The sequence below is a fragment of the Podarcis filfolensis genome (assembly GCF_964270895.1).
Source record: "Podarcis filfolensis genome assembly, chromosome: 15".
Classification (NCBI taxonomy): domain Eukaryota; kingdom Metazoa; phylum Chordata; class Lepidosauria; order Squamata; family Lacertidae; genus Podarcis; species Podarcis filfolensis.
In genome coordinates, this window is record NC_139618.1 from 41,953,978 (window position 1) to 41,972,468 (window position 18,491).

The 18,491-nt window shown below is 46.2% G+C and overlaps 1 protein-coding gene across 1 annotated transcript in view; it reads left to right on the plus strand.

The window, feature by feature from the left end:
* Positions 1 to 1,517: 1,517 nt before the first annotated feature.
* The window catches only part of LOXL2 (lysyl oxidase like 2), a 69,231-nt gene continuing 52,257 nt past the window's right edge, over positions 1,518 to 18,491 (plus strand). The window contains exons 1-3 of the mRNA XM_083588559.1: positions 1,518 to 1,650; positions 12,808 to 13,247; positions 16,705 to 16,880. Of these exons, the coding sequence (XP_083444685.1) occupies positions 12,896 to 13,247; positions 16,705 to 16,880 (528 nt within the window). The 5' untranslated portion in view covers positions 1,518 to 1,650; positions 12,808 to 12,895. The remainder of the gene's footprint in view (positions 1,651 to 12,807; positions 13,248 to 16,704; positions 16,881 to 18,491) is intronic.

Consider the following 18,491-nt stretch of genomic DNA (forward strand, 5'->3'; position numbering starts at 1 on the left):
TAACCCCTATGACAAGTCTGTGGGGGTGGAGGACCTTGTTAGGCCCCTGCCAAGGCTCCCATGCCAGGAGGGCCCCTGGTGCCAACACACCTAGAATCCCTGGCCTTCCTCCTCCTGCTCACTGTTGCTGCCTGTTGCCTTATCTTGTCTAAGCAAATGAGCAGGGACAAGACTGGCTGGAACAAGCATCCTCTTTTCCATTCATCTTCAGGTAGCTGTACCCAATGAGAGAGAGTAAATTAATGGGCAGTTCTGGCAACTGGGAGGCTGTGGGTTTCCCTCTGCACAGAGCTCTGTCTGGCACCTTCATTATGCAGTTTCCACTGTATGTTTTATCCTGGCATTTGACATCTGAGACCCACTGACTCTGCGCCTGAGATGGTAATTTTTAAAACATTGTTTTTCATATTGAATTTTTAATTGTTGTAACTCACCCTGGCACCTCCTGGTGAATGGCGGGTGATAAACCAAATGAAAACTAAATAAATATGAGGAGGGATTAGGACCCTGCATAGAAGAGGCTTACGGAGAGTCTCTTCCCCAAATCCACCACCCCAAATCTTGGAGCCAGCAGTCTTTTTTGCCTTTCATTCCCTCCCTAGAAATTATGTCCATCACTATTGACCTCATGGGGTTAGAATACCACTAGTATGAGGATGGTGTCGATAATGAAAAGAATTTATACCCCACCTTTCATGACAAGAAAAGGACTTTTTGGTCCAAATGTGCCTACCTGCACAAATAAGACCTTCCACAGAGGCCCTCCTCTGGGTGGCTGTCAGAGAAGGGCCTGTAGTTGGTGGCCCCTCAACTGCAAGAATTAGTTCCCAGGGAGACTCACCTGGTGCCTATTTTGATTTCACTGAATGTCATAAAAATCATGGGATTGTAGAGCTGGAAGGGACTCCAGTGGTCATCTAGTCCAACCCCCTGAAGTGCAGGGATCCCAGCAGGAATCTCCACTCACAGCTGCTGGTTTTATACTGGTTCCTTAAACTGTGCTGCTTTCAAGTTGTTTTTGATTTAATTTGCGGGTTTTGTTTTGTTATTTTATTTTTGTGTGTGTGTCTCCCAGAAACTTACACAGAAAGCACACACTTTTGAGGACTGAAGAATTGGGGGGGGGGGAGGTGATAAAAGGTGATCACCAATTGTAGTTTCTGAAAAACATCCCGCCAAGAGAAAATGAAATGAATAAATAAAATGACCATCCTGGCACCCTTTCACATGCCTTCCCACACCTTTGCCCCTGCAGTACAATAGGCATATTAAAGTATGAATAATCCAAAACAGAGAGCAGCCCCCACCCCGGCCGCCCGCCAACTTTTAAATACATGTTTCCTAGAAAGTAGCCAGTTCCGCCCCCTCCCCATCACCCCCCCCCCTGCTTCAATGCCTGCGCTTTAGGAATGCCACAAGGCAGATCTCAGATTACAGCAAAAAAGCACATGATATCACCCATTTGAGTCTCAGCTGGTGTTGGCTGCGTGTGAGGGGGTGGGCCCGGGGAGGGGTTTGCCCTGAGAGGAAGACTCCTGTGAAATGTGCAAGAGAAGAGGCTCTTCTCAGCTGCTGCAAGGCTCAGTCCGGGAGAGGCGCTTTATGCAAGAGGATCCTTTCCCCGCAAGGTGTCCTGCCAGGAACTGCTAGGTAAGAGCAACCACTAGAGAATTAATGATGTCCTGTACTTAAACTGATGGAGCTACAGAGACAGCAGCAAACCAGGAAGAGCTACTCTCTCTGCGGGTGTTTGTGGGCACATGCATTTCTCTCTCGCTTTCTCCTTTTTTCAGGGGTAAAGGCACTGCCTTTGGTACCATCTGCATTCAGAGACCTGGAAGAGTCAACATGCAGAGTGTGGGGCGCTGCTCCGCAGACCCCCTGCTTTGCAAGCAAAAGGTCCCAGATCCCGTCTTTGGGGTCTTCAGCTAAGACTGGGAAAGACGTCTCCTGTCTGAAACTCTGGAGAAGCGTAGTCTCTCGCTCGCCGGACTGGCTGCTTCCTGGGTTCTGAGCCATAGCTGTCAACGTTTCCCTTTTTTTAAGGGAAATTCCCTTATTCCGAATAGGATTCCTTGCAAGAAAAGGGAAAAGTTGACAGCTATGTAGCACTGCTGGCAGAATGCTTTTTCAGAGACGGGGGTGATCAACCTTTGAACAGCCGCTTTAGACAGAGTAGCTGGAGACCTGAGAGTCCATTTGCTCTTCCCTTCAAACTTTCTGTCAACATCATGAACTGTCCCGGGCATAAGAGGATAAAATGTAGGAGAAGGGGAGGGGGGAACCCTTCCATAAAGCTCCGTTGGGTCAGATTGAATAATATGTGGGGCCAGGGTGCTTGGAAAAGTTTTCATCACAACTCAGTGCACTCCAACTTAAAACGCAGCTAGGTCGTTTTCTCAATTCCCAAAGAAACGACAGGATGAAGGATAGATATGGATTGTGACTAACTTCATGTGCATACCTCTTCCCAAACCAGCAGTGGGAGCAGAGTAAGGGGGGCGCGAACAGAGCCACTTTCCCATTCTTTGTTCTTGCACAAGAGGAGCCAATACTGCATATTAGGAGGAGATGAAAGTCCAGATTTGAGGAGACCCAAATTCAAACATGCCTAATTAGCTCCAAAGCTCGCTTATGGATACTGGGCCTGCCTACATATTTCACCCTAGCCTACCTCACAAGGCTGTTGTGAGGACAGAAAGAACTTATGATTTTATTTTATTTTATTTTACAAAATAAATCTAAATAGATAGATAGCTACAAATCCTGCTCTGGGGTCCTTGGAGGATAGGTGGGAAGCAGCATGTGTTAATGGGAATGCTTTTATATATATAAAAATACCAATATCAGAATGCTGTGACTTTGCAGATATGAGTCTGTTGCCAGACTGACTCTTTCCACCATGCAGTCCCTGACCTAATGAGGCAGAAAGAGAGGGTTGCCAATTGCCCACAAGCCGGGACAGTAAGCATTCAGCAATGTTGTTAGTAGTGTTTGTTTCACCTTAGGAAGCCACAGATCAGAACTGTGTGTCAATTCAGCTAATCTGGTGAGCCAGCCCTGCTGCTTTAGTGGGCTCCCCAACTTCTGCCTCACGACGCTGCTGATGGTGCCACTCTCAGGCTTCAGAGTGAATGTTCAGAAGGGTCTGGCTTAAGGAAATCAGATGTGCAGTGTTTGTGAATCTGATAGATAAAGACAAGGCGAATAGTGGGAATTCGCCTTGTCACAGACTAGTTATGACCTGAGGATGAAAAAAGTGCATTGCAAACTAAAGGCAGTGGGGCATGGAGGGGGCACCAGCCATATAAAAGTGATAGAATCATAGAATGGTAGTTTGAAGGGACCTTAGGGGTCATCTAGTCCAGCCCCCTGCAATCACAGCTAAATCCTAGAGTTACATTGTAAACTTTATGGCTGAGTGGGGATCCCTGATCCTAGTCCAACATCATAACCACTATACCACATTGGCTCTACAGAGATGGGGGAGGGGGGAATTTCCTGGAAGTCAGAAGTTTGAAAACACCCACTATGGATAGTTGTATCCGTCAGTCCTGAGCCAGACTCAAAAAGGATTTGGAGTGGCCTTCAAATGGTGAATATCCTGAATCAGAGGTGTGTGTGGTTTTTCCAAAGTACTCCCAGATGTGGGAGCTCAGGGGACTGTAATATAAACGTCATTTGACGGATTCTTTCTGGACTGAATGCAGCCCTTATGTAGTGCTTTGGTTCATGGCTCCAGGAGATCCCTGCCTCTTCTGAGGATCAAATAACAGGTGTCACCTACTGAAGTGTGTGTGTGTGTAATCTCTGGAAATGCACAAGGGAGGGCCAAAATTTAGATAAAGTGACTTTGTAAGCAAGATATACTTGTATACAAAGAGCATGGAGAAGTTGATGGTGATGACTGGGCTGAGGAGGCGTTAGGGTGGGTTATCTGTAGAGTCGCAAAATGTGTGTGTGGAAGGCACTTCTATGTAGGAAACGATTTGTGTGTGTAGGTTGTCATTCATCCTGCTCATGTGTGAGAGGCATGTGTGTCATTGGCCCATGTGATGAAATACCTGTTTTTTTCCAGGCCGGGTACCTATGTTTCTTTGTTATGTGGGGAGCAGGGGAGAAGCAAGGTGTATTGTGTTACCTTAAAGACTAACAGTGAGATCTGATGTTAGCCATACTCAGAGTAGACCTACTGAAGTCATTTATTTCAGTGGGTATACTCGGAGTCGGACTATCATGGTGTTTGTAAATGAAACCAGCAAGGAAAGATACAGGGGTTAAAGATAAGCAAGACTGGATTCTAGAAAATAGGTGCTTTCCAGTTCACACTTCAAGTTAAACCCTCTTTTGTAAGAAATGTTTGGTGAGATCTTGCTGGAAACTGGTGCTGTTGGCATGACAGTTTTCCACTGGAGGTGGGACATTTGTGGGGGCTCCACCTTGTGGGCTTTCACCACTCAAGGCGGTCACCCCAGCTTGCCTCATGGGCAGGCAAGGCCCTGAGTTTAAAGATCATAATTGTTAGGGAAAATAAATTAAAAATTCACATTCCACTGTGTGTGTGTGCTTTGATGTTTTCTTAGGCTTGCTGTTCTATATTTTGGCACGTCAGCTTGTAATAGTCTGAATGCTGAAGGAAAAATTGCTGAGGGTCGTGTGAACTGGAACTGGGAACTGAACATGAATGACAGTAGTTCATTTTGTAAAGGGATGGGTGTGGACAGGAATTAGTTCCTTTTGGACATGCTGAAGTAGAACTTTTGTTGTTGTTTAGTTGTTTAGTCGTGTCCGACTCTCCATGACCCCATGGACCAGAGCACGCCAGGCACTCCTGTCTTCCACTGCCTCCCGCAGTTTGGTCAGGCTCATGTTTGTAGCTTCGAGAACACTGTCCAACCATCTCATCCTCTGTCGTCCCCTTCTCCTTGTGCCCTCCATTTTTCCCAACATAAGGGTCTTTTCCAGGGAGTCTTCTCTTCTCATGAGGTGGCCAAAGTATTTGAGCCTCAACTTCATGATCTGTCCTTCCAGTGAGCACTCAGGGCTGATTTCCTTAAGAATGGATAGGTTTGATCTTCTTGCAGTCCATGGGACTCTCAAGAGTCTCCTCTAGCACCATAATTCAAAAGCATCAATTCTTCGGCGATCAGCCTTCTTGATGGTCTAGCTCTCACTTCCATACATCACTACTGGGAAAACCATGGCTTTAACTATACGGACCTTTGTTGGCAAGGTGATGTCTCTGCTTTTTACTTTTTTTATATAAAAAAGCAGAGAACTAGAACTAGTTCTGTTTAAAAATGAACTTTCCAAACACTGTTGCAGACCCTCACCGTCTATGAATAGGAAGGCAACAGGAAACGTGACTTTATGTGCACCTCACGTAAGGGACAAGCCCTTAATCCACAGCCCTGATATGCCCCTGATCTAGAAGTTAAAAGATAAGGTTAGAAGGTGGAAATCAACCCCCAAGAGCATTTGAACCTCTTGGCTCATCTCTGATTTGTGTCAGGGCAAAGGACAATGATCTGAAAAGAAACCTCATTATCTGAGATATGTAGAGTTTAGTGGACCACAAGCACACTGACCGGGGAAACTGCTTCACGCTGGCTCTAGCTATGTAAGTTTCACTCAACAGCAAAGAGTACACTCCATCCCACCCTTTGAAAGCAGTGTCCCATTCCTAGTCCACACTCATCTCCACCTCCCTTACATACAAAGGGTCCCCAGTGCTATCCCTGGCAGCTCAAGCTAGGGCTGGGTAGACCCTGTGATTGGATGGGGAACTTAGGAGCCTCCAGACACAGTTGGACTGCAATTCCCATGATCCAAACACATCTGAAGGGCCACAGGTTTCCAATCCCTGGTGTAGACAAAGCTCAGCTAGGTTGACCAGGTGTCTGACATGGCAGAATGCAGCTCCCTGGGCTCAGAGATTTAACACCAGCTCCTGGTGCCAAGGCTTCCAGTTCAGCATGAAAACTTGCAAGCCCTATTATGTTGCATTCCAGATCAAGATTTCTTCACTGGAGGCTTTGGCCACTCAGCAAAAAAACATCATGTTGTGGAAGCTGAATTCTCTCACAATGGGCCCAGCCGAGCTCCATGAATCTGCTCTGCTTTTACCCCTTTGTGATTTTCTTGTAAGAGTACAAACTGCAAAGGAATTCACAAAGCTTCTTGTAGTGAATGTAGGGGCTTTGAATGGCCAGCCCCTGTTCTCTGACGGCAGCAGCATTCATACATGACCTCATTTGGAAGCCGAGGTCTCAACTGGCACAAGAACTGACGTGTCTGTACAGTTTAACATTGTGGAGGAACATCTTATAGCCTGATCTTGTAAACCCATGACCCTTTCTTAGATTATGATGGTGGTGGTAGTGGTGATAGTATTCATAATCACAATCATAATTCTTAGCAAGGGAGGTCAGAATTATTATCCTCATATTGCAGGTGCAAGGGGGGGGAGGCTGAGACTAATACACACTGGATTGCATAAGGCGACCAGGCTAGTTCATGTTTGAGGGGAAAGGTGAATCCAGGATATTCTGACTCACATCACAATCTCTTAATCATTAAAGTGCTGCTTTTTAGTATGCTGGTCTTCGTAGTTGTTGGGTCACCCTGGCTCATGGTGGATTGGATCAGTGGTGCCAGCATTGTTTTGTTTTTGTTTATTTGGGTTTGTTTTTTATAAGGAGAGCTGCTTCCAGTGAATTTTCAGTGATGCTGAGGCACTGCTTTTTCGGCAATTGACTGAAAGCCAAACCAAGTTGGAGGTTCCACACAGCCCATCTTATAGCGCTGTATTATCTAGCAATACCCAGACCCAACAGCCTTCAAGAGTATTTACTCACAAGTAGAAATACAAGTAGGAGATCTGTTCAATTTGGGTCCTCTCAATTTCTCATTTTTCCAGTCTTAAATTCTGTTCTCCACATTTCCACAGCAATTTGTGGGTTTGTTTGTTTTTTCATCCTCATGAAAATTCATCAGAATTGTAGTGCAAATTCTTCCCAACAAACACACTTTTGTATACAGTCTTGACTAATGTGCACATTTTCAAGCAATTTCCCCTAATATAATGTGGCCATTTTCACTCCATTTTCACTTGTCTGCATTTGAATGCATTTCCCCCTAAGACATTGGTTGGTGGAGAACTGCCTGACAACATTCAGAGAAGTGCAAATTTCAAAGGGTAGCTGTGCTTTGGTTCACATACTGGTTGAAGAAGTATGAATTAGGAGGTTTTTCATTAAAGTGCAAATGAAATAGAACTCCCCCATCCCCACGAGTCTTGTTCCACAAAGATGATTTTTAACATTAATTAAATGTTTCCTGTTTGCAGATGCTTCCTGGTTTATGACTTCCTGTTGAACATGATGCGAGAATTAGTGCAGGGGGCCATGTGTGCTACTTTACAGGTGATAGTGCTCTGTAAAAGGACAGCTTTCTATCTGAAGGGCTGCCTGGCCTGCCAGGTTTAAATATAACCCTAAAGAGAGAAAGCAGGGGCCTTGAAGTTGCTCATCAACAGCATCTGACAGGAGGCCCAGAGTCTACTTCCTCCCAGTCTTCACAGCGAGGGTGAGATGTATTCGCAAATGTATCTGTTGGATCATAAGTTCTTTCACCAGCACATGCCCACCAGTTGGATGCAGGGGTGGGTGGGGACTGAGATGTTTAGAATCCTTCCTCAGAGCAGGAAACTTGACTCCAACAATGTTTGATTCTGACCTGGCTAAGGTTCTGCAATGCTCTGAAACATGAAGAACTGCCATTTTTTCCAGGGTAAACCACATTGAAAAGCTATTAAACCCAATTAATCATCTCCGGCAGTAGAAGGAGGGGATCTGTTGTAATAGCTTTTCAGCATGTGACTGTTTTAAAGCTTCTGCTTTCAGGAGAGCAGGAAATAATAGCATACAGCATGCAGATATGAAGGCGCAGATATGAAGGGGTTCCTGCATGGCCCTGTTAAGTGGGGCTCTCAAAACCGGAAACATTGTACCTTTCAGGGTACCAACAGGTGTACACCAACCGTCCCAACCTGGTGCCTTCCAGCTTTTTTGAACTACGGCTGCCATCACCCCCAGCCAACGTAGCCAGTGATCAGGGATGATGGGGGTTGTAGCTATTTGGAAAACTAGGTTGAGGAATGGAGCCTACACATACAATTACACTCACCCCAAATGGCATGATCGGACCTGCCTTGGTAATGCTAACCCCATCTGAGTTTCAGCCGTTTGAATTAAGAGCGTCTCTATTTGAATTCTGAACAGAAGCCGTGCTCTTGCAAGCAACTCATGTTTGCTCTATCAGCTCAGGCCTGCAAAGCTTGTCTAACATTGCTCTTTAGGAAACATGGGTGAACCTCCAGGTTCAGATGCAGTATACCTCTAGATACCAGTTGCTGGGTAACAACAATAGGAGAGAGCTGTTGCATCCATGCCCTGCTTGTGCCCTTCCTTGTTGGCCCCTGTGGGAAACCAGATCCTGGTTTAGACCTTTGGCGTGATCAGGCAGGTCAGCAAAACTGGCAGCACCATCCATTTATTATTATATTTATCCCATCTTTCCTCTGTGAGGCAGGGTCGGCTGAGAGACAGTGACCAGCCCACTGAGCTTCTTGGCCAAGTGGAGTTTTGAACTTTGGTCTCCTGGGTCTGACCCTCCAGCCACTGCACCACATTGGTTCTCCAGGAGTGCAATGCTTAGCAAAAGGCTGGTCTTCTCTTTCCCTTATCACGTTTTTGCACTTGGTGCTGAAAACAGCCTCTTTCCTAGATGTCTGTTTACGAGCTGATTCTTTCCTGTGTTTTGGCGGCTGCTAGGGAGAGTAATCCTACTCTGGGAAGTCCAGTGGTGGGCTTCTCTCGCTGCTGCCTGGCCTCGCTTCACATGGAAGCTATTCCACACACATGGCCCTTCCGACCGCTTCACGTGCCGGTTGCAAGGATGACAAAAGAAATTGGCAGCGAGTGAACCAGCCGGCTCAGTTTGAGGCCAAGAAGCAGGCTCACGTTTCTGCCTTGTCTTTTTAAGTCCCTCCCCAGCTGAATCAGAGGGTCTTGAGATGCTCTGAGGATGTCCCTGTGGTTTCAGCCCCTGCCCCCCACCCCCAGCATAAACTGTTGGCCGGGGAGGAAAATGATGCACAGGCAGGGGGTGGCAGGCCACTCTCCCTAAAAGTGGAGAGGGGAGAATCTCATCTGGGTCTTTTTGGTGGTCCTGTGGTTAAAACCAGACATTCAGTAATGGAAATACTCCGTACATGACATCATTTCAGGGGCCTTGTGGGAGGGGGATATTCTCTCTATTGTGAACAGGGGGCCACAGTATTTATTTATTTGAGGATCTGCCACTTCCTTCTTTTTTTATTAAACATGGTACAGAGGGAGACACAGAAAGAAGGAATGAAAGAGAGAGAGTGACCCAACTCACAGTTTAAAGGAACTGTTTGCTTATATCATCACTGGTTTCTGTTGTTTATTACATCTCTACCCCACCCTTCCTCCCAGGGGAGCCCAGGACTACAAACAGAGAGTAATACAATTTAAAATGAAATGAAAATACTTCAAGCATAGGAAAACTTTGAGAGCATTTTAAAACAGCAGCACAGCTAATAATCTCAAGGCTGCTGGGGTCTCTCTCAGCCAACAAATGCCTGGGTGAACAGGAGTGTTTTAAAATTCCTCCTGAATGTTAATAAATGGGAGCCACTGCCATGAAGGCCCTGCCACACGTCAGCACCAAGCAGACAGTGCAGGTTGTTAAACAGATCAAAATCCTCCACATCCGTTCTTTTTGGGATACAGTTTGGGAGGGCAGAAATGAAGACGAAGCAGACGTGCTCAGTGGATCCAGCATTTTATGATACGGTATATGCTAACAGCAAACTCAGTTCTCTAGGTGTTTTTCTTTTAGTCACCCACAAAAAGATGGAGGTTATTAGTAACCTCAGAAGAGCCCCAACCTTTGCAGAAATACAAAAACAAAAAAAAAACAAAAAACAAACCACACACAACTTCAGTGGGGGGGAAAACCTCCTGTTGGGCTGAACAGCCCCAAAAACAGGCCAATGAAGGTTAAGCATGTTCAGTCGCTACAGAAAGTTAACTGACTATTGTGGGGGGAAACAATATCAACAACAACAAAAATCAGGAAAGGGAACAGAGTATCCTGAATGAGACTTATCCTTTCGATTCATTGATTAAACATCTTGGGCTTAATTCAAACCTTGAGCCCAATTAACAGTGTTATTTAATTAACAGAGTTAAGTGTTTAAGTTATTGAGGGTTTATATTCCACTGTACTTTTGTTCCTCACATTTCTTAGATTTCTTACCTACCACTTCACCATAACGTCCCAGGGTGGGATACCCAGCCGTGTCAAAATGCAATATTGCAATCAGTTAAGACTATTTCTCCTTCAACGTTTAGCTGGCTGCTGGCTTTGGCTGGCCTGGAGAGTTCCCTTGCCCTTTTCCTGAAGCTCAGTGTGAGCCCTGGGAAATTCCCCTTGTTTGGAAGATTCAGGAGGAGGGCAGGGGAACTGACAGATCTTGTGGTGAGTCTCTCTAGTGGCTGCGAAAGCAGTGGGATGACTCTCTTTCCCAGGCATCTGAGGTTCAGCACAAGCCATAGAATCATAGAACTGTAGAGTTGGAAGGGAACCCAAGGGTCATCTAGTCCAACCCCTTGCAATCCAGAAATCTCAACAATGCAGCCCATCCAACCTCTGCTTCAAAAGCTCCAAGGAAGGAGAGTCCACCACCTCCTGAGGCAGTCCATTCCGCTGGAACAGCTCTTACTGTCAGAAAGTTCTTCCTGATGTTTAGTCAGAATCTCTTTTATTTTCACCTGAAGCCATTAGTTCGAGTCCTGGCCTCCAGAGCAGGAGAAAACAAGTTGCTCCATCTTCCATGTGACAATCTTTTAGATATTTGAAGATGGCTACATATCTCCTCTCAGTCTCTTCTTTTCCAGGCTAAACATCCACAGCTCCCTGAACTGTTCCACATAAGCTTAGGTTTCCAGAGCCTTGGTTGTCTTCCTCTGCACATGCTAATATGTACCTTCCTCTGCACATGTTCCAGCATGCTGCTAATATGCTGCTAAAATTGTGGTGCTCAGAACTGGACACAGTACTCCCAAGTGCAGAATAGAGTGGGAGTATTCCCTTGAACACTAGACTTCTGTTGATGCAGCCTAGAATAGGTTTTTTTGCTGTTGCATCACACTGTTGACTCATGTTAAACTTACGGTCTACTAAGACCCCTTGATCCTTTTCACATGTACTACTGGTAATCTAGGTGTCCTCCATCTTATGCTTGTGCAGCTGGTTCTTCCTGCCTAAGTATAGAACCTTACATTTCTCCCAATTGAAATTCATTTTGTTAGATTTGGCTCAATTCTCCAATCTGTTAAGGTCATCTTGAATCCTGATTCTGTCTTCTGCAACATTAGCTACTCCTCCCACTTTGGTGTAATCAGCTAATTTGATAAGCCCCTCCTCAATACCTTCATCCAAGTCATTTATAAAGATGTTGAACAACAATGGGCCCAGGACAGAACCCTGTGGCACCCCACTTGCCACATTTTTCCAGGATGATGAGGAGTCGTTAGTGAGCACTCACTGGGTTCAATCAGTCAATCAGCTACAAATCCACCTAACACTTACCTTGTCCAGCCCACATTTTACGAGCTTATCCGCAAGGAGATCATGGGGGACTTTCTCAAAAGCCTTACTGAAATCAAGATACACTATGGTTGGATAGTGTTCTCAAAGCTACCAGCATGAGTTTGACCAAACTGCGCGAGGCAGTGGAAGACAGGAGTGCCTGGAGTGCTCTGGTCCATGGGGTCATGAAGAGTCGGACACGACTAAACAACAACAACATGACCACAGCATTCCCCTGATCCACCAATCTCTCCCCACCAGGAGAAACTAAGCACATAAAAATGCAAAATGTATGGTGAATTATTAGATTTGTATAAATTGCAGATCAGATTTTTCAAAAAATAAATAATTCCAGAGATATCATTTATTTCAGTGTTGTTGATCTACCAGTACAAGACATAAGCAAATATCCCATCATCTATATAAGGGTTTGGTCCCCAAAGAGGTGAAATGTTATACAGTATGGGTGACAGAGAGTGTCTTCCTTTCCATCTTAGCATATCTAGAACCAAGGGAGCCAAGGAATCTGGGCTAACGAGTGTTTCAGATTATAAATTCTTTTAAAAAAGAAAAAGTGTTGTGGGTTGGATCTACCAAAGTCATACCTTTTCCCAAAGACTTATTTCTATTCAGTGGAACTTCTCTCTCTCCTCTTCCTTTGTCCTCTTCATGACCCCCCCAAATAGTTTCTGGAGGGGTGGGGGGAAACCAGAGCAGATTTGCAGCATGTGGAGTGTGGGGTGAGGAGGAAAGGGAGTCCTTTTGCAGAGGCGGACGTCCTTGTGCTGAGGAGGCGACACTGTTGGATATAACTCTGTGTTTTTATTGCCCCTTTGCATGTGTGTGGTGCTATACCTGCAATGACGCATTCACAGAAGGCCCCGTCCAATGCTGCAGTCAGGAAGGGAGGGAGGTGCATGTGTGAACTAGCCTTCAGGGAGAAGTCAGGAAGCCACTTACGCGTTACCCAAAAATAAGACAACATGGGCCATGGCTCTTGCAGAGTTTAAGGGAATCCAATGCAACAGCTGCACTAGCGGAGGCTTGTTTCGCAACAGCTGAATCCATTGCTTAACAGTCTTTAGCAGCTGGCATCTTTCTCACAGCCCATTTTTTTCCTTCCAGCAAACCAGCCCAGCTGCCTCCTGATCCTCTCTCTACTAAACTCAGCTGATAAAGGACTTGGCTTCTGGGGGGACCACAGTTTCCCAAAATGGAAAGGTTCCTAGATTTCAGCCCAAACCACTCTTTGCTCACATTGCTCCTCCTTGCATGCCTGAGCCACCTGACCTTGGCCCAATATGAACATTGGCCACACTACCCTGAGCAACAGCCTCCGCAGCAGCTGCCTCCCCTGCCAGCTGATGTCCCTCATATCCAGCTGCGGTTGTCAGGGCAGAAGAGGAAGCACAACGAAGGGCGGGTGGAAGTCTTCTACAACGGAGAGTGGGGCACCGTGTGCGACGACGACTTCACCATCCACGCTGCGCACGTGGTCTGTCGGCAGCTGGGCTACGTGGAGGCCATGTCCTGGAGCCCTGCTTCTAAGTATGGCAAGGGAGAAGGTAAGGCTTTTCCTTGTCCCTGTGCATGAAGAGCATTTGCTTTCTCCTGCCTTCTGCTAGCAAACATTAGCCCAGAGGCAAGGAACCTTTTTCATACACATTTTCTTAGGGGTCTACATAGCAGTGGTGGGCAGAGCAATGGATGTGACTCTTAGCCTTTGTAGAGCAGGTTACAATGCAGGCACACAAAAGCCAGAGGTTTCTACCCACACATCCCCACCAGCACCACACCTCCATCTGCACAAGCAAGAGGCTTTATCTACAGTTCAAGGTTGCATTCCATCCAGACAAAAGTACTTGTGGGGGTGGAGCAGGGTGCATCCTGGACAGGGGGGTGTCCTATGGAGAACCCCAAGAACTGGATAGAGAGCAACTCCTGCAGCCAAGCAGGTGCCAAACGTCTTGCTCTGCTTTCCTTTGGGCCACATCAGTGAGACTCAGAGGGGGGTCATGGTGTCTGACCAGCCCAGGACCTCCAGACACACTGCCCAAGCGTGCGTCCTGACTTCGGTGCTGCTAAAGCAGTGCTTTGACTTCACCCCTGGAGGCACACTCCATTGTCTCTCAAGACAGATGGGTGCCAACAACAACAATTTATGAAGAAGAAACAGAAACTTCAGCAAACCTATCTCTTTTTGAGAAACCTCTTGTAGCCCTCCTCCTCTGTGTAAGGCAATCTGAGAGAGCTATGTCTCTGACATAATCCAGGTCTCCGTTAGTGGCTCTGATTTGGCTTTCCAATGACGAGCAACAACTGGTTGCGCTGCTGTTAACAACAACAAACCAACCACTAGGCCATTGTGTTTAATCACTGGGTTTGCACCACTTTCCAGTGAAAATAGAGCTAAGGATGGGTCAGACTTCAATTCCTGGACCATGATGGAAAAGATGGTGTCAAAAACATTTCCCCAGAAATTTTGCACTGTACTGTGGGCTCAGCATTCATGAAAAAAGGAATAATTCCTAACCCTTTCCAACACAGTGTGGATAAAATCTTGTTTATTCGTTTGGATGGCACAAGATTAGATTGAGATGAGCATTCCCTTCCAGATCAGCAGATTATATAAGCAAACCATTCACCCTTTTTGTTATGGCTAGGGGTCTCAAAAGATGGGTGTCTGGGGCCTCTCTGGGCCTCTGAGAGAGCCTGCATTTGCATCATTATCATGCCCATCAACCCCCCATCATCTCTAACCATTGGCCATGCTGGCTGGGACAGATGGGAGTTAGAGTTCCAGCAATGATCCTGTAATGCACACTACACCTCCTGAAAATCCCATTCTGCATTTGCCCATCCTAGTCCTTATGCATTCCTTCAGTAACTTTACTTCCTTTTGTAACATTAATGGAGAGAGGGGGTGTCAAAAATCTGCACCCATTTATTCAGAATTTTAGAGGCTGTAGCTTTCTCATAACTACTAGCTGGGATTTAACCTCCCAATGGGCCTCTACCTGTCTCAACCATAGTCCTGCTTTGCCTTTCTGGCAGCTCTCCCAGGTGGAGTAAAGCTTGCAGCATTTATTCCATTTTCCAAAAGGTGACATTCCCATTTCAGAATGCTGCCATTAAATGAGCTAGAGGTATTATGATGCCTGTTTATATTTTGATCCCACCCTCCCTCCAAGTAACTTGAGGTGGTCTACACAGCCCCACCTGCCAGGGACTAGGAGTCAGGTCCCTCTCCATCAGGTGATGGAGGCAAGACCTCTGAACCTGAAAGGGAAAGGCATGCAGGGCCACCCAGAGGCACTGCTCCCAATTGACTTGTGCCCGACTACCACCCCATTGCTGTCCTCTGACCACACTGTAGAAGGCCTGTACTTCCTATGCTCTGTTGAAGTAGGAGATTACTAGAGAGGGATGGAACCTTTTAATTACAGCAGCATTTTGCAACAGAGCTGATATCAACAATTAGGTTGCTAGCAGCCTGGTGGGCTTGCTATTAAAGGGCTGGGTTTCAGCTTGTTCATTGCTGGAGCAACTTTGGAGCTAAGTGCAGGTCTGCATCTAGCCTGAATCCTACCAGAGCCTTGTCCTCCACTTCAGGACACTGCCGCCTTTTTAGTTTCACAACCACTCCACAACGTAGGTTAGACCCTTTTGTTGCCCAAGTGGCATCCCACTTCCACTCCAGCTAGGGCTAGTACTTTAAAAATCCTTGCTGCCCCATTCAGAAACTAATTGCTGCCTATCTATCTTCCACCTTTCATGGTGCTGCCTGAAGACATACCTCACTTCACCCTGAGGTATGATAGGGCCACTGCCAGCTTAGGTTGAGAGAGACAGACCAACTGGCTTAAAGTCATCTTGTACTGTAAGCCTTATGCTGAGTGGTGGTTTTAACCCAAGTCTCTCTGCTTTAAGTCCCAAACTATAGCCGCTATACCACACATCCTCATACCCCCCTCTCCATTTAGATGACTTAGTCAGTGGTTAAACTGAACCCCCCTCTACAGCTGTTTATTGAATAGTTGGTGCCTTTGGATAGATGTGAAAGCTGCTAAATATAGAAGGATGATTTTTCAGCCCGGATAATTGGAGGCTGTGGACTAATCAGCAAAACTAGTGGAATTTAGTGACATTGCTGCATTGTGAATAATAATAATAATAATAATAATAATAATAACTTATTTATATCCCGCCTTCCCCAGCCGAAGCCGGGCTCAGGGCGGCTAATAACAACTGAGCACGGAAACTCTTGCAGGTTTCAATGGGAGGAACCTGTGATAAAGGTCACTTTATCCTGACCCTTGTAAGCTGATACAGCACCATCAGATGATTGACACAGAAAGGAGGGGGGAGTGAGGGTTTTGTGCAGTGTCCAGGCATGTGCCTCTGGAAAGCCCATGAGCAGGACATGAGAACTATTGCACTCTCCTGTTCATGTTCCCCAGCCACTGGTATTCAGAGACATGCTGATGCTGGAGGTATTATATAGCAATCTTGTCTAGCAGCAATGTATGGCCTTATCCTCCTCTGAAAGCTGTCCAGGTTGGTGGCCTTCAATATATATTGCATGGGGTCCTCAGGCCTTTTTTTTGGCAGCCCTCGGCAACATTTGATGCCCCCTGCCCTGACAGCCCTTGCACTGCCCTCCCAAAGCCAGGTAAGCAAGTTACTGGGCTTTGGGAAAAAGGTATGAGGGCTCCGACAGGGTCCTAGAGTCCTCCAGGCTCCTTCTCAAAGCCTAGTTAATGCTTTGACAGCTTTGGGAAGAAGGTGGTAGGGCTCTAGGACCCTGCCAGAGCCTTGCACCTTCTTCCGGGAGGGGCCGTCAAATTTTGGCCTTGCTCCTCCCCCCCGGGAGTTCCATCTCAAAGTTCTCTTGCAGCCCACTTGTTATGAAAAGTTGGACCACCCTGATATCTTGGAAGGAGAATATATGACCACTCAGCCACAGTAATCGAAATGTGTGGCACGGTTTCAGGATCTTTATTTCTTGTCTTTCCTCTGTAGGCAGAATCTGGTTGGACAATGTCCACTGCAATGGCAGAGAGGCTTCATTGGCTGTATGCACCTCGAATGGCTGGGGCGTATCAGACTGCAAACACACTGAGGATGTGGGTGTGGTCTGCAGTGAAAAGAGAATCCCTGGCTTCAGGTTTGATGACTCCCTGCTCAACCAAATAGAGGTAAGCACAGCTTGGTATTAAGCAGGGCTTAGCCCCTGAAGCGTCAGCTGCTTAGACCTGTGAGAACAAGTTGCCTCCAATTCATTTGGCAAACCATTGTTGTAGTCAGGGTACACAGTTCTCAAATTCCATTTAGAAGAATGTTGATAAATGAACAATAAAATATGGATTAAGGTAGGATGCACCTTTAGGCCGTGTTTGCAAACTTGGGTTCTGCAGATCTAGGCTGATGCTAAAAGCAAGTCAGAGGCGGGGGAGGGGTGTATCTGTAGGCAGATTTAGGGCAGGCGTTTTCCACAGCAGGATCCCAGAATCATTGTTCATGGCTAAACCCTGGAGTAGGCAGGCGGGAGCAGATCAGATAAGGATAGAAGGCAAGGCTCCTTCTATTTATATTACACTATACAAAATGTACAAAATACATTGTACGTAGGGTAAATATAGATGCCTCTTCACCTGACAATGTATGGATGAAGACAGATACCCTCATGCCACAACCAGGTTTGGGCTTTTCTGTTCTAGGGTGAGCTCTCCTCCTCAACTGACTCTTTTCTAACACATGTACCTGACTCTGATTCCAGTGAGGGTTTTCCCCTTCACCAGTTGGCTTTTATTTAAAGATACCTACAATGCTTTTACATTTAAATCAGGTTGACCAGGTGCAAAATAAGAGAGAGGGTGCAGATCACTCTGCACAGCTGGCAGGCGGGAGGTGTTCCATGATTCTCACAAGGGCTGGCCAATCAACAGCTGGATTCTCATGGAAGGAGGAACAGCCTATTGCTCCCGAGTTCAACTTAGTTTGGTGGTTTGGCCATCTTTCCCAAGGGAGTAAGTATAGATCCACTTACTGCAAGTGAGATACATACTACTGTACTTCACCCTAGATTTCTCCATATGCCTCTTTGGGGATGTTGTATTAGAGAAGCACCAAGCATGACTAGAATGCCTTTTGCTTTCTTCCTTGAATGTGTGGGCTTTTTGCATTCCACCCTGATTCTCTTGGAGATGACTCAACTTGGGGAGGTCACAGAATGTCCAAGATGGCTTGGGTAGTCACTGGCTTCCCCAGGGCCACATTTGCATTCTCAGAGCAGAAACTGGAGGAAAAGATGGATGTCTAGACAGAGGTCAGCTCTCTCTGGAATGCTTCATATATTTAATCATGCAAGTCAGCTTCTCTGCCTACTGCTTTTCCATTTGCTAAGGATTGAAGTGTATGAGGTTAATTCAAGGCCATTCCGATCTACCCTGATGAATCAGTTTGCACTGACCTAACTCTTCCTAGGAACTTGAAAAATCATACTTTGGGGGTGGGAGGAAATGGGAAATAAATTATCTGCGTAGGAGGTAGAGGAGCAGAGGCCTTGGCTTGTGTATATATCAGAACATTCACAGGCTTCTGGTTGATCTGGTGCCTGTTGCATCCATGCCATTTTGTGTCTTGCATTCATGAATTGACCTGGGAACTGGTAGGAAAACTCCCTGCAGTTCTCACTGTTCTATGCTTAGCTTCATCCTTGATCAGAGGCTCAAATCTTGGTACTGTATTTTTCGCTCTATAACACGCACCCGACTATAACACGCACGTAGTTTTTAGAGGAGGAAAAT